This window comes from Lathyrus oleraceus, chromosome 3 (assembly GCF_024323335.1).
Source record: "Lathyrus oleraceus cultivar Zhongwan6 chromosome 3, CAAS_Psat_ZW6_1.0, whole genome shotgun sequence".
NCBI classification, from domain to species: domain Eukaryota; kingdom Viridiplantae; phylum Streptophyta; class Magnoliopsida; order Fabales; family Fabaceae; genus Lathyrus; species Lathyrus oleraceus.
In genome coordinates this window covers 20,953,674-20,969,428 of record NC_066581.1, presented here as the reverse complement: position 1 = coordinate 20,969,428, position 15,755 = coordinate 20,953,674, and the positions used below count along the sequence as shown (strand labels likewise).

The 15,755-nt window shown below is 37.4% G+C and overlaps 1 protein-coding gene across 2 annotated transcripts; it reads left to right on the top strand.

The window, feature by feature from the left end:
* The first annotated feature begins 11,300 nt into the window (after positions 1-11,300).
* Positions 11,301-14,433, top strand: LOC127132189 (single-stranded DNA-binding protein WHY2, mitochondrial). 2 transcript variants are annotated; one of them, XM_051061080.1, is made up of 8 exons: positions 11,301-11,463; positions 11,538-11,620; positions 11,704-11,801; positions 11,913-12,005; positions 12,529-12,623; positions 12,803-12,870; positions 12,971-13,059; positions 14,057-14,433. In XM_051061080.1, the coding sequence occupies exons 1-8, from the start codon at positions 11,423-11,425 to the stop codon at positions 14,243-14,245; spliced, it is 756 nt and encodes a 251-aa protein (XP_050917037.1). In that variant the 5' UTR covers positions 11,301-11,422; the 3' UTR covers positions 14,246-14,433. The 2 variants fall into 2 exon arrangements, with proteins under 2 accessions (XP_050917037.1, XP_050917038.1); XM_051061081.1 differs by having other exon boundaries at positions 11,318-11,463; positions 11,568-11,620.
* The last annotated feature ends 1,322 nt before the right edge of the window (positions 14,434-15,755 follow it).

Sequence of the window (15,755 nt, the reverse complement as noted above, 5' to 3'; positions counted from 1 at the left end):
TGTGACGAGCGTCACGCGAAGTAGCCTTGTGACGGACGTCACACATGGTGTGACGAGCGTCACACCAGTCCACTAGCTTTTTGGCGCAAGTTACGCTCTCAGAAGAATGGAAGTAACGTTGAGGACTTCGTGGCCTATTCCCAAGCCGTGTATTTAGCCATGCTGAAGACTCGTAGGAAACGCAAGGCAGTTACCAAGGCTATTATAAATAGCCATCTCCTCTCTTTGTCGAAGAGAAGTTTTTTGGCACGCTCAGTTTTGCGAAAGCTCTGCCAAATTTTCCTTTCACGCCTTTGCTTATTTTTCTTCCTTTCCAGCATTGTTCATTTTATTTATTTCTTTTGCAACCTTTACTTTCTTTTTTCCCTTGCAATTTATCTTTCCCGTTTTTTAACTTTTAGATATTTTTCGCATAATAGTTTCTACACCGGAAACTATTGTGCAACTTTATACTGGATTTAACCTTACGTTATATTCCAGTTTTATTTTCTTGATTTATTTTACTGCTTAATTGAAGAATCGAAGAACAAATCCTACCGGCTTGTGGTGGAGTGTTCAAGACCATTGTATTACGCATTCAGGTTCTTTAATTGTTATTTAATTTTTTATGTTTTATTCTATTGTTTATTCATATTGCCTGCCTGGAATGAGTCTGTTTATGCATGATATAAATTCTTGTTTATTTAGCATGTCTGGCTAATTTGCCTAGGTATCGGTATGTAAAGTAAGCAGAATAAGGGATCGAGACTGAGTCGGTCTATCTAAACTTAAAATCAAAATCAATCTTTTTATGGTCTCAACTTACAGGTTTAATAACAAGATTTTTTTACAAAAGTAAAAGACATAAAGAAGTTAAAATCAATAGAGCGAGAGTTTGAGATTTTAACTGGACAGTGTAAGTTAGGCATTAATTCTAGATCAGGGCGAGAGCAAGTTTTAGAGTTAATTAAATTCTGACCTTTTCCAAAAAGTATTTTTAAAGATTGAATGTGAGGACGAGAGTTAAGCATTTGGATTTAATTATATAACCTAAGTCAACAGAGCGAGAGTTTGAGATAAGGGTGTTTAAAACGGTCAGTATTTTCTTAAAAAGAGTTTCCGCAACTTTATTGTTTTCAAAATATGGTTTTTGACTTAATTATAAGTGACAGCAACATTAATATAAAATCATGGTTTATTCAACAGAGCGAGAGTTTGAGATAGAACCTTTAACCTATAAAGTTAACCGAAACGATTCATTTTAAAACCAAGAAACCGACAAAGACTTGATTCCCTAGTTTTGACGAATTACATACCGATATCCGTTTTATTAATATTTAATCTAGACATTAGTTTAGCTCTTAGTTTTTCCCCAAACAATCAAACATCTTCACCTTAGATTTACGTAGTAACTTTAGATAACGGTATATCGATTCATAAGTCCCTGTGGGATCGATATCTTTTAAAACTACGCGATAGAACTGTGCACTTGCAGTTTGTATCCCATTCTCGACTCACCCAGTCGAGCGATCAATGCAGACATCAACAACAAACTCCACAATGATTCACTCACTAATTCCTCACTATGGGAATTAGCTACAACCCCAAGGGCTATGCTATGCACGCTAATCATCTAGCAATGCAACATCAACGACAATCCACAATGGACATATGCTCACACTCTAAGCCATACAATAGTCCATTCACAAATACATGCATAATATATATATTCACAGCATTATGCATATCCTCATACATCATCAACACATGTATCAACACATCATATCATGTCAAATAATTAAACACAGTATTAGCACACTCTACTAATACCTATACTGCTCAAAACAGCGGGAAATAATCCCTATTATATCACACACTGATATAGGCAACCACCAATTAGGCACACAACATTTAAACTAACAAATTTTCCACTCTGCAACAGCGTTAACCGGTTAACACCCTGGGTTAACCGGTTAACGCAGCACAACACGCTTCCTGTCCCAAAACTTAACAGTGTTAACCGGTTAACGCCCTGGGTTAACCGGCTAACGCAGCACAAACAGCAATATTTCAGCAATCACAACAGTGTTAACCGGTTAACACCCTGGGTTAACCGGTTAACGCAGACAAAACAACAAATTTTCACAATTCAAAACAGTGTTAACCGGTTAACACCCTGGGTTAACCGGTTAACGCAAGGCAGAAGCTGTTCCTGCGCTAACTCAAGCAGAATGCAGAATTCTCCGCATTTTCCGCCATTAGAGGACTTCCGGACCTCCGATTCCAATTCCGTAAAACGCTATACGTTCGGGAAAACACGACTCACACAATTACGGATCAAATTTCAGTTTTTAACACAGTTTATCCAACATCATTTTCAGCATTCACAATCCCAATTAGGGTCAAATCAACGGCTTATCACTACCCATTACATATTATCCCATAATACCCATTAGTCGACGATAAACCCCCCTTACCTGATTAATCCGGCAAATCTTTGAGCTCTAAGCTTTTCTCTCTTCAACCTTCAGCCCTTGCTCTGTCTCTTTGCCCTTTTCCTCTTTCACGATCGTTTCTCTGCTTTTCACGTAAAAACTTTTTTACTCCAAATGGGCTCTTTTCCTTATTTCCAACATATATATATTTTCCAATAATAATAATAATCCAATAATATTTCCAATTAATTAATTAAATTAATAAATATTATATTAATTTAAATTAAATAATTAGCCTTATTTCATCGGGGTGTTACAACTCTCCCCCACTAAAAGAGTTTTCGTCCTCGAAAACATACCTCAAGCGAACAACTCTGGGTAAGACTCCTTCATCTTACTCTCCAGTTCCCAAGTCACATTGCCACCTGCTGGTCCTCCCCAAGCTACCTTCACCAAGGCAATCTCTTTACCCCGCAACTGCTTCAACTCTCGATCCTCGATCCTCATAGGTGATGTTTCAACAGTCAGGTTATCTCTCACCTGTACATCATCTATTTGGACTACATGCGACGGATCATGAATGTACCTCCTCAACTGAGACACATGAAAAACCTCATGCAAATTCGCAAGCGACGGCGGTAAAGCGACACGATAGGCTACCTCCCCTATCCTCTCCAAAATCTGATAAGGACCAATAAATCGAGGTGTCAACTTCTTCGACTTCAAAGCTCGACCAACACCAGTTATCGGAGTAACACGAAGAAACACATGATCTCCCTCTTGGAACTCAAGTGACTTCCTCCTCTTATCATGATAACTCTTCTGACGACTCTGAGCAATTCTCATCTTCTCCTGAATCATCTTAATCTTTTCTGTAGTCTGTTGAACAATCTCCGGTCCAACCACAGCACTCTCACCGGACTCATACCAACATAACGGTGTCCGACATCTCCTACCATACAAAGCTTCAAACGGTGCCATACCAATGCTCGAATGAAAACTATTGTTGTAGGTAAACTCAATCAAAGGTAAATAACAATCCCAAGCACCTCCCTTTTCCAAAACATAAGCCCTCAAAAGATCCTCTAGTGACTGAATCGTCCTCTCAGTCTGACCATCAGTCTGCGGATGATATGCAGAACTCAATCTCAGCTTAGTTCCCAAAGCCTTCTGCAAACCTTCCCAGAACTTCGATGTAAATCTAGGATCTCTGTCCGAAACAATACTCGACGGAATACCATGCAAACTTACAATCTTCTCAATATACAACTCGGCTAATCTCTCTAACGGATAATCCATTCTGATCGGAATGAAATGAGCCGATTTTGTCAACCTGTCAACAATCACCCAAATGGCTTCGAAATTCTTATTTGTCCTCGGCAAACCAGAAACAAAATCCATACTGATACTATCCCACTTCCACTCTGGAACAGCCAACGGTTGCATTAGCCCAGACGGCTTCTGATGCTCAATCTTTGACTTCTGACAAGTCAAACAGGAATAAACAAAACTCGCAATTTCTCTTTTCATCCCCGGCCACCAAAATAACTTTTTCAAATCATGATACATCTTCGTAGCTCCAGGATGAATACTCAAGCCACTACGATGTCCTTCCTCAAGAATACTCCTCTTAAGTTCGGTAACATCCGGAATACACACCCGCTTACCAAATCTCAAAACACCATCCTCATCAACTCTGAATTCATCACCTTGACCTTGATTCACTAGAGTCAACTTGTCAACCAAAAGTACATCGGATTTCTGACCCTCTCTGATCTCATCCAGAATACCACTTGTTAACTTCAACATTCCCAATTTAACACTATTGTGAGTACTCTCACACACCAAACTCAAATCTCTAAACTGCTCAATTAAATCCAATTCCCTAACCATTAACATAGACATATGTAATGATTTCCGACTCAATGCATCAGCCACTACGTTTGCTTTACCCGGATGGTAATTCAAACCAAAGTCATAATCCTTCAGAAATTCTAACCATCTCCTTTGTCTCATATTCAGCTCTTTCTGATCGAACAAATACTTTAAACTTTTATGGTCACTGAAAACTTCAAATCTTGACCCGTACAAATAATGTCTCCACAACTTCAGAACAAACACCACAGCTGCCAACTCTAAATCGTGTGTCGGATAGTTCCTCTCATGAACCCTTAGTTGTCTCGAAGCATAAGCTATAACCTGCTTATTCTGCATCAACACGCCACCCAAACCCAACAATGAAGCATCACAGTAAACCTCAAATGATTCCGACGAACTTGGTAATATCAGAATAGGAGCAGTAGTCAACCTCCTCTTTAATTCTTGGAAACCCTCTTCACATTTTGAGTCCCAAACAAACGCTTGCCCCTTTCTAGTCAACATCGTCAACGGTAACGCCAACTTAGAAAATCCCTCAATGAACTTCCTATAATAACCTGCAAGTCCAAGAAAACTCCTTATCTCCGAAACTGACTTCGGAGCTTCCCACTTAGATACCGCTTCTATCTTAGAAGGATCAACAGCAACACCACCTCTTGAAATCACATGACCCAGAAAACTAACCTCTTCTAACCAAAATTCACATTTGGACAGTTTAGCAAATAACTTCTTTTCTCGCAGAACTCCTAGAACCACTCTCAAATGTTCAGCATGATCTTCTTCAGATTTCGAATACACCAAAATATCGTCAATAAACACCACAACAAACTTATCTAGGTACGGATGGAAAATCCTATTCATATACTCCATAAATACTCCAGGCGCATTAGTCACACCAAAAGGCATTACAGAATACTCATAATGTCCATACCTTGTTCTGAAAGCAGTCTTCTGAATATCCTCAGTTTTCACACGTATCTGATGATACCCAGATCTCAAATCTATCTTGCTGAACACATTCGCACCAACCAACTGATCCATCAAATCATCAATCCTCGGCAAAGGATACCGATTCTTGATCGTCACTTTATTCAGTTGCCTGTAGTCCACACACAACCTCATAGTACCTTCTTTCTTCTTAACCAATAACACTGGTGCACCCCATGGTGACACACTCGGACGAATAAATTTCTTATCCAACAAATCTTCCAACTGACTCTTCAATTCAGTTAACTCAACAGCAGACATACGGTACGGAGCCATCGATATCGGTCTAGTACCAGGTACCAAATCAATCGAGAACTCAACTTCACGCTCTGGCGGCAATTCATTCACTTCTTCCGGAAACACCTCAGGAAAATCACACACCACCGCTAGATTGCAAATCACCAGTTTATCTTTAGCTTCCAAGGTCGCTAACAGCATAAACAACTCCGCCCCATCTGCTACTTCCTCATTCACCTGCCTGGCTGATAGAAACACACTCTTTCCTTCCTCAATCTCAGGAAATATCACAGTCTTATCAAAACAGTTGATAGAAACTCGGTTAAACACCAACCAGTTCATTCCCAGGATAACATCAATCTGTACTAGTGGAAGACACACAAGGTCTATCCTAAAGTCTCTACCAAAAATACTCAAAGGACAATTCAAACAAACTGAAGTAGTAGTCACTGAACCCTTCGCAGGAGTATCAATCACCATACTTCCAAGCATCTCAGATATCTCTAACTTAAGTTTCACAGCACAATCCAAAGATATAAAGGAATGAGTAGCACCGGTGTCAATAATAGCTACAAGAGGAAAGCCATTAATATAACACGTACCTCGGATCAAACGATCATCTGCAGAAGTCTCAGAACCCGATAAAGCAAAGACCTTGCCTCCTGACTGGTTCTCTCTCTTCGGCTTAGGACACTGTGGACTGATATGACCCAACTCTCCACAGTTGAAACAAGTTACAGTCTTCAACCGACACTCTGCAGCCAAATGACCACCTTTTCCACACTTGAAACACTTCATCTCAGCACTGGTACACTCATGCACACGATGTCCAGCCCGACCACATCTATAACACTTAGAAGGGGCACTAGAGTCTCCCCCACTAGGCCTCTTCATCCCACTCTGCTTCTGGAAACCTTTGCCAGCTGCATACGGTTTTCCACGATCATTCTGATTCTTGCCTTTCCTATCAACTCTCTGTTGATAGCTCTCTGCTCTGGCTTTGGAATCCTGTTCAAAAATCCTGCAACAGTCAACCAAGTCAGAAAACACTCTGATCCGCTGATATCCAATAGCCTGTTTGATCTCGGGACGCAACCCGTTTTCAAACTTCACACATTTCGAAAATTCTCCAGCAGCCTCATTATAGGGAGTATAATACTTTGACAGCTCTGTGAACTTAGCAGCATACTCAGTAACAGACTTGTTACTCTGCTTCAATTCCAAGAACTCTATCTCTTTCTTTCCTCTGACATCTTCTGGAAAGTACTTCCTCAGGAATCTCTCTCTGAACACAGCCCAAGTGATTTCAGCATTCCCAGCAGTTTCCAACTCAGTGCGGGTAGCAACCCACCAATCATCAGCTTCTTCTGACAGCATATGCGTACCGAACCTGACCTTCTGGTTATCGACACACTCAGTCACTCGGAAGATTCTCTCTATCTCCTTCAACCACTTCTGAGCGCCATCTGGATTGTATGCTCCCTTGAACATTGGAGGATTGTTCTTCTGGAACTCACTCAGTTGACGAGCAGCTCCCATTCCCACAACATTCGGATTCCCTCCAAGTACTCCAGCTAGCATACCCAGAGCCTCAGCAATCGCAGCATCATCTCTACCTCTTCCAGCCATCTCTATTCTGAAAACCCAACAAGTTAAAACAATAAGTACTGATAGGGTTACACAACACCTATCCCGTACAGGGGAAACAGAATAATTACGACTCGACTCGACCGACGATGCTCTGATACCACTAATGTAACACCCTTCTAAAATACCCCCAAATATTTAATAAAAATAACAACATATATTAATCAGAGTAAATATGCAATTTAAGGGTGTCACACAATGTTTCACACCATTCAACACCATAACTGTCATGCTCATTTATTTAATCAAATAAAACATTTGCATAATTCGCAGCGGGATAAAATCCATCATCAATACAAAACATGTAACACAATACATGTAAGCTTATTCAACAACCATCAATGAAAACAAGAAAGAAACATCCCATCCCGATGTTACATCTATCAGAGCATGACCCACTAAGGAGACTACACTAGACTCCAAGTATTAGCTTCTACTCAACTCATTGCTCGTTACCTGAAAAATAGTTGTAAGGGTGAGTTCCTCAATCGATATAATAAGCATTATAGAATCTCATGTCATGTTAAGTAATTTGACACATTAATCACCCTAATCACAACATACAATCAGTAACAGCACATCAGCTCAATATCGTATTCAACACCAACATAAAGCACAAGTATAATCTCAAATCATACTCCAAATCAACACAAACACGCGTATAATATTGGAATACATCCATTCATATTATACGCCATACATACATTATGCAATGAGACTCCACACATGCGGTACCGACTATTCTTGAACATATAGTTCAAGCTCACCGATCCCTCCAGATACGGCTACTAAGCTCACTAGTCCCACTCATTTGAGACCTAGTGACTCACTCACTAATTCCTCACCATGGGAATTAGCTACAGCCCCGAAGGCTAGACTATGCACACTGATCATCTAGCATGCAGACATCAACAACAAACTCCACAATGATTCACTCACTAATTCCTCACTATGGGAATTAGCTACAACCCCAAGGGCTATGCTATGCACGCTAATCATCTAGCAATGCAACATCAACGACAATCCACAATGGACATATGCTCACACTCTAAGCCATACAATAGTCCATTCACAAATACATGCATAATATATATATTCACAGCATTATGCATATCCTCATACATCATCAACACATGTATCAACACATCATATCATGTCAAATAATTAAACACAGTATTAGCACACTCTACTAATACCTATACTGCTCAAAACAGCGGGAAATAATCCCTACTATATCACACACTGATATAGGCTACCACCAATTAGGCACACAACATTTAAACTAACAAATTTTCCACTCTGCAACAGCGTTAACCGGTTAACACCCTGGGTTAACCGGTTAACGCAGCACAACACGCTTCCTGTCCCAAAACTTAACAGTGTTAACCGGTTAACGCCCTGGGTTAACCGGTTAACGCAGCACAAACAGCAATATTTCAGCAATCACAACAGTGTTAACCGGTTAACACCCTGGGTTAACCGGTTAACGCAGACAAAACAACAAATTTTCACAATTCAAAACAGTGTTAACCGGTTAACACCCTGGGTTAACCGGTTAACGCAAGGCAGAAGCTGTTCCTGCGCTAACTCAAGCAGAATGCAGAATTCTCCGCATTTTCCGCCATTAGAGGACTTCCGGACCTCCGATTCCAATTCCGTAAAACGCTATACGTTCGGAAAAACACGACTCACACAATTACGGATCAAATTTCAGTTTTTAACACAGTTTATCCAGCATCATTTTCAGCATTCACAATCCCAATTAGGGTCAAATCAACGGCTTATCACTACCCATTACATATTATCCCATAATACCCATTAGTCGACGATAAACCCCCCTTACCTGATTAATCCGGCAAATCTTTGAGCTCTAAGCTTTTCTCTCTTCAACCTTCAGCCCTTGCTCTGTCTCTTTGCCCTTTTCCTCTTTCACGATCGTTTCTCTGCTTTTCACGTAAAAACCTTTTTACTCCAAATGGGCTCTTTTCCTTATTTCCAACATATATATATTTTCCAATAATAATAATAATCCAATAATATTTCCAATTAATTAATTAAATTAATAAATATTATATTAATTTAAATTAAATAATTAGCCTTATTTCATCGGGGTGTTACACATGGCAACGGGGCGGGTCGGGGACGGTTTTTACCTCCCCCAAACCCAAACCCGAATCCCAAAACAATCCCCGTTCCCCGCCCCAAACTCAAACGGGGATGGAGAATCAAAACCCAAACCCGTCCCAAACGGGTTCGGGTATCCCCGCCACCATTCATTTAATGAAATCAATTTTTTTAATAGAAATATTTATTTTTTCCAAAATAAAATTACCTTACAGATAATAAAATAAAACAATCTAAAAAAATTTCATACACACATTTCAAATATTTTAAATAATAAATTTAAATTAAAATATCAAAACTTTAACCACATATTTAATATTCTAAATTACCAAAAAATAATAATAATGTAGATAATAAAATAAACGGGGCGGGTTCGGGGGCGGGTTCGGGGTGGGTACTAGTGTCCCCATTACCCGATGCGTCCCCATATTTCATAATCGGGGAAAACCCAAACCCAGTCAAAGCGGATTTTTCCCGTCAACTTCGGGGCGGGTTCGGGTGGGTACCCACGGGTATGAGTTATGTTGCCATGCCTACGTGAGAGATTTTTCACTAAGTTAGAATATGTATAAACCTCACACCAAGATCACTCACACACTCTTCTAACATAAACAAGAAAGCACACCACTTTCTTCTACACTTGAATAGAAAGCACGCCACTTTCTATGTCAAACAATGATCACTTAATACTTTGTGATAAAAAATAGAATTTAGAAAATATATGCATACGTTTTTGAACTTAAATCAATTATGTAGAAATTGATCTCCTCTCTCTTGATCACATTCAAAACATATATACTTAAGTGCTCAGAATAATATGAATGAAACTCTTTTCATGAAATGAAAGTTATGCACAAATTTTCATTTTGATGGATAAATGAACATTTGAAAAACTTGTTTGTATTATGTAAAAATGATGTATGGAAGAGATTAATTTGAATATGAAAATCCTGGTTTAAATAGATGATGAAACACCTCTTGAAATGATGACAATGTTTAATGAAAATGATCATGAATCATGTAACAATGATTTGGAAAAGGTATGATGGATCATTGCATTGAATTGAAAAGGTATGAAAAAGTTTTAGATTTTTCAAAAAGTGTCAAGTGCAACTAGTTGCACTTTTGAAAAATGCCTTGAAAAAGTGAACGTTACACTATGCAACCAGTTGCACTAATAAAAAACTTGATTTTCCCACTTTGAAACTTCATGAAATGGGATGTTATGCAAATGAAATGATTGGAAAAGTTTTGAGATGAATATGCATGCTAATTTCTGAGCCATTAAGATATATAATATGAATTGTAATACATACTTTAATCATCTTGATTCTTTCTTTTAATTTTCAAAGCTTATGATCATATGTGCTTGATTGTGCTAGCCTCCAAACTTTGTCTTTTTTTTTATGAATGTGTCTTCATCAAAACTTTAACTAAGGCCAAGAAAAACTTTTCTTCACAAATCGATCTTACCCACCTTTCTTTTTCTCGATGTGGGAAAAACATTATCTAATTTGAATCTCAGAACAACAAGACTGAGGTATTTTTCGAGGAGTCGAAAATCAATAAGAGATTTCACGTCATTGAAATACACAAGTGTCATATACGAATATTGAAATATTATAATATAGTTTTTTAACAACTTATATCCTTATTTATACATATTTAGATTTATTATCGAAGACACAATTTTCGGTGCAATTTCAATTATACAAAACTATCAACAAAATCTTAAACATACAAATTTAAACTATAAAATATTTCATAATTCTGTTAAACAAGCTTCTTAAAAAACAAATTATTTAAATATGATAATCCCCATAGTTTTTTTTTTTAAAAACGATATATTTTTAAAAATGCATTCCGAACTTTTATAATGACCATCGAGTTTTTCAATCATACCCAATTTTTTACTTAAACTATTAGATTTTTAATTAACTATTTTTAACTAAAAAATTGACAAGAATATTTTGTGTATTATGGAAAATTGGGATTTTCAAGTACATGGACATTAAACGACAATGCGTTTAATTCACATTAACCGCCTCAAGATTTTGAATTGAACACTAGCAATAGCAAGAAAACACAAACCCCAAATTTCGCCCCCAATTCACAAAACAGAAACCGCTCCAAAAATGTTGAAACTCTCTCGCATGCTTCCTTCTTCATCTTCCAGGTACTCTTTCTTCACTCTTGCACTTTCTCTGTTGTTTGCATAAACCTAATTACTACACTGAAACAAATTAACAGGAATCACCTATTGGAACTTCTTTCCTCTAGGAAAATTGAAGTTCGGGATTTCTCTACTGCCACAAATCACTATTCTGCTAAAGGTTTATTTAATTTAATTTAATTTAATTTTGCTGCATTTTTATATGCTTACATTGAATTAATTGATATGTTTATGGAGTTTCAGGATATAGTTCAGATCGTATATTTGCTCCTTATTCTGTTTACAAGGGAAAAGCTGCATTTTCACTCACTCCTTGTCTTCCAACTTTCACTAAGTTGGATGTAATTTCCTTTCCCTAATCATAAGTTATTAACTTGAATATTCAACTTTGTTTTTATTGTGGTTTTTCACTAATCTGTATTTCATATTTATCGATTCTGTTTGTTACACAGTCTGGGGCTCTTGTGGTTGATCGTCGTGGTTCGATCATGATGAGTTTCGTGCCTGCTGTTGGGGAACGCAAATATGACTGGGAGAAGAGACAGGTAATTTCTTTTTTCTTTTTTTTTTTTGGTTATGATCTTGTTAGAATAGAAAATCTGACGCTAAAGTAATTAGGTAAATAGACGCGCAACGCAAGAACACATCACGAAGGTCGATCAGTTGTAGACGCGTCTTTGACAACAGTGTGCTGCTGTAGTTTTCTATTATGCACATAGTTAGGGTTATAGAGTACAAAACTTTGTTTGAATACTACGGTCTTGATGATAATTTTACAGAGTTGTGGACTACACTTGAGTTTTTACCCCTTATTAGGGGATTCGAGTCATTCTCAACAGCTCTTTTCTCCCATCATGGCTCTTTAAACTCTCGCATTTTATTGTCTCGGGATTAGCCCAACAAGCCTGCTTTTGTGGTCAGGAAATGTATAGGTTGTTTCATGTTTTCAACCTTTTTCTTCTTGCTTTGCAATAGAGAACATCATACTTGTAGGAGGAAACAGACAATGAGACATAAAATCTTTGATATTCCATTTCGCTCTCTCTGATAGCAATTACATTTTTGTAGATATTTGCCTTATCAGCTACTGAAGTTGGTTCTTTGATAGCCATTGGGCCCCAAGAGTCATGTGAATTCTTTCATGACCCCTCAATGAAATCAAGGTATACTTCACGATTCTCTTGGACTAGTAATTGATGGCCAATTATTTATCTCATGAGAGAACTATATAATAGGATTGGTTATAATCACATGTAGCATTAACATATGAATTGGATTTTCTTTTTAAATTTATACCATTTGAAAGTTGATTAGTAACAGTTTAGTAAGCGTTATGCTGCAGTAATGCTGGTCAAGTAAGGAAGAGCTTATCAATTAAGCCTCATAGCAGCGGCTACTTTGTCTCTCTGAGTAAGATTTGTTTTGCTAATTTTTTCAACTTTTACATACACTGGGTTGCAGTGCACAAATAATACTAAATTCTTTATGGTTTTGTCACCCTCTTTGATAGCTGTTGTCAACTCCGTGTCAAATACCAAAGACAATTTCAGTGTTCCTGTTACAACTGCTGAGTTTTCTGTGATGAAGACAGCTTGCAGTGTATGCCTCCTTTCTGCTTAGTTTCCAATAGAATCACATTAATTATGTTATTACTTTACAGCTTTCACAAGTTATGTGTTTCTGGTTTCTGCCTGCCATATGTATAATAAGAATGAAGTGGTTATTATCTATTTTCTTTTATCATCATTATTTTTTCTGGCATTGGAAGAGAAGAATTGATTATCTTTTCATTTTATGTGCCTGTTAGACTATTTAGCAACATTGGACTTCTCATGAAACCTTGATTGATACATTACAAAACTGTCACCAAGCTTGATTCAACATTTTTAAGCCATTAAGTTTAGCGGCTTTCTTTCTGATCCAGAATTTAGAATTTCATAGTGCACAGTAGATTTCAGTTTACATATTTATTAGCATTCCGAGACTGCTATGCATGCCATGTCTGTTTTAGTTGGCCAACCATTGTTTTGTTTTCAGCTGATGCTTGAAATATAGTTAAATCTATGTTATTTATTTTGCTAACTATGATTAACTTAATGCCCAGTTACGATTTTGCTTCATTCATAATATAGTAAATTACTGAGGTTTGGCAGAATTAAAAATCAACATCTTTAAAACTAGACATGTCATTGAACTGATGAAAACATTGACCATAATTCATTTGTCAAACTGTGGTTCAATCATGACCCCTATCCACAACTAGGGCTGCTGACATCAAGTGTCAAAGTTGATATAATTACACCTTCAATAACATTTTGTAGAATGCGAGTTTAGTTAGTCTTAACAATATCTCATTGATTATGTACATGAAATGAAACTTTAGGCTATTATTATTGTTGCTGTTGTTATTTTAAAAATGTGCAAACTAATTAACTGCAATTTCTTAGTGCATTGGTCGGTTATTCCCTGGGTTTTAGTTGAATCCAGTTACTTGCCCCCACCCCTTTTTAATCTGGCTTTAGACCCAAATCATGGATGTTCTTTTAATATATTTTTGCTCCTTATTTAGAGTTTGTCAATTTACTTTTTGTTACAGTTTGCATTGCCACACATTATGGGCTGGGATCGTCTAACTAATCAGAAACCAAGTGAGACAGTAAGCTTTCAACCCAATCGGCAATCCGGTGGGACAGTTAGCTTTCAACCAAATCGGCAGTTGGGTGGGACAGTTGGCTTTCAACCGAAGATGAGCCCACAGATTTTAGACTTGGAATGGGAAAAGTGAATTGATGTAGGAAAATATGAAATGAATCCTTCTTTGTTGTGCTGCAACTCCATTTTGTGTATTATCAATCCAAAGACTAGGATGGCTTGGGAAGATAACATGTAAATTGTAATATTTAAGAAAGAGGCACAAGAAGGATGGATTATTAAATGTCGATGCCGTTTTGCAATTTGTTGTTATTTTGTTGATGTTTCCTTGTCTGGTTTTCTGCTGTTTTTGTTTACTTTAGGCTGCTGCTGAAAGTTAGAACATAATCATCAGCCCCATATACATGGAAACATATATTGTGATGGCAGTTTAATGGTAAGTTTGTTAATGAACATATCCACTCCTTTAGTGTTAGTTTTCTGTCAAACACTGAATAAGTAAGATGCATCATGTGGATATGCAACCTTGTGAACTTACTTTTGGAACTTGATCTCTTCCAAATCATCTCAATATTGATTCTCTCAAAAGGGGAGATCTTGTTTCTCCATTTTTTCCGAATCGAACACTCTGAGTTGTAATCAAAACTTGCACTTGAAGGCTTGCTCTTGATAATAATTGGACAAAGGAATGTATTCGGAGGTTTAGTCAACTACAGAAATATGTTAGAGAAGTTAAAATTGGGGTTCATAAGAGTTTAGACGGATTGATAAATTTCCTACATGAATTGGGCAACTTTTGATCATCCGAGAATATCACACCTATGAATTTTTGGCCAATTTCCTACATGAATTGCCTAAAGAACAAACCACCTAGTTTGACATCTCTACCTTTTTATTTTTATTTTTATTTCTTATCCCACCTATGAGGTGGAAAAACACTGAAAATTCGAAAATACTTCTCTGATTCTGAAAATACATCTATGGACGCACTCCATACATACGCAATTCATTCATTTTTGAGCCACACCTCAATTCTATGAATAAATTTATTCTGGAAATGTATTTTTAGAGATTTTACGAAAATACATTTCTGAAACCTACTAAAGATAAGAAACTTGATCAGTCTTAAAAAACTTGTTGCATCACAACAATCTCAATTTTCAGAGACACTTTGAAAATGCATTTTTGAATTAAATTTAGTCATAAAATTGAGATGTGACTCAAAATTGAATGAGTTGTGTGGGCATGGTGTGTGTCCGGAGATACATCTCCGGATTCTGGGGATACTTTTGACTTTTCACAAGGTGTCTTCGTAAATCATATGGTGCATTAAGAAATCCCCAACTATTTATGGCGCAGATGAAAATTGTAATATTGGGCTAACGTGTACCGTCCTATTGTTTTTATGTAAGTCCACTCATTTAAACATTTCTCTTAAATACTTTACCCTTACAAGTCTCATGCTTTGGAGTTATGAATCATCATAAATATCGTAGCTCAAGGTCCACATGCCCCAACTGATCTCGATCCAGTATGTTATAGGCACGCGCATGAGAGGTCTTAAATGAGAAGAAATGAGGTGATTAAGGACCTCTTGATTGGTATATCACTAGAAGGGTCCATACGATTATACGATTGTGCTC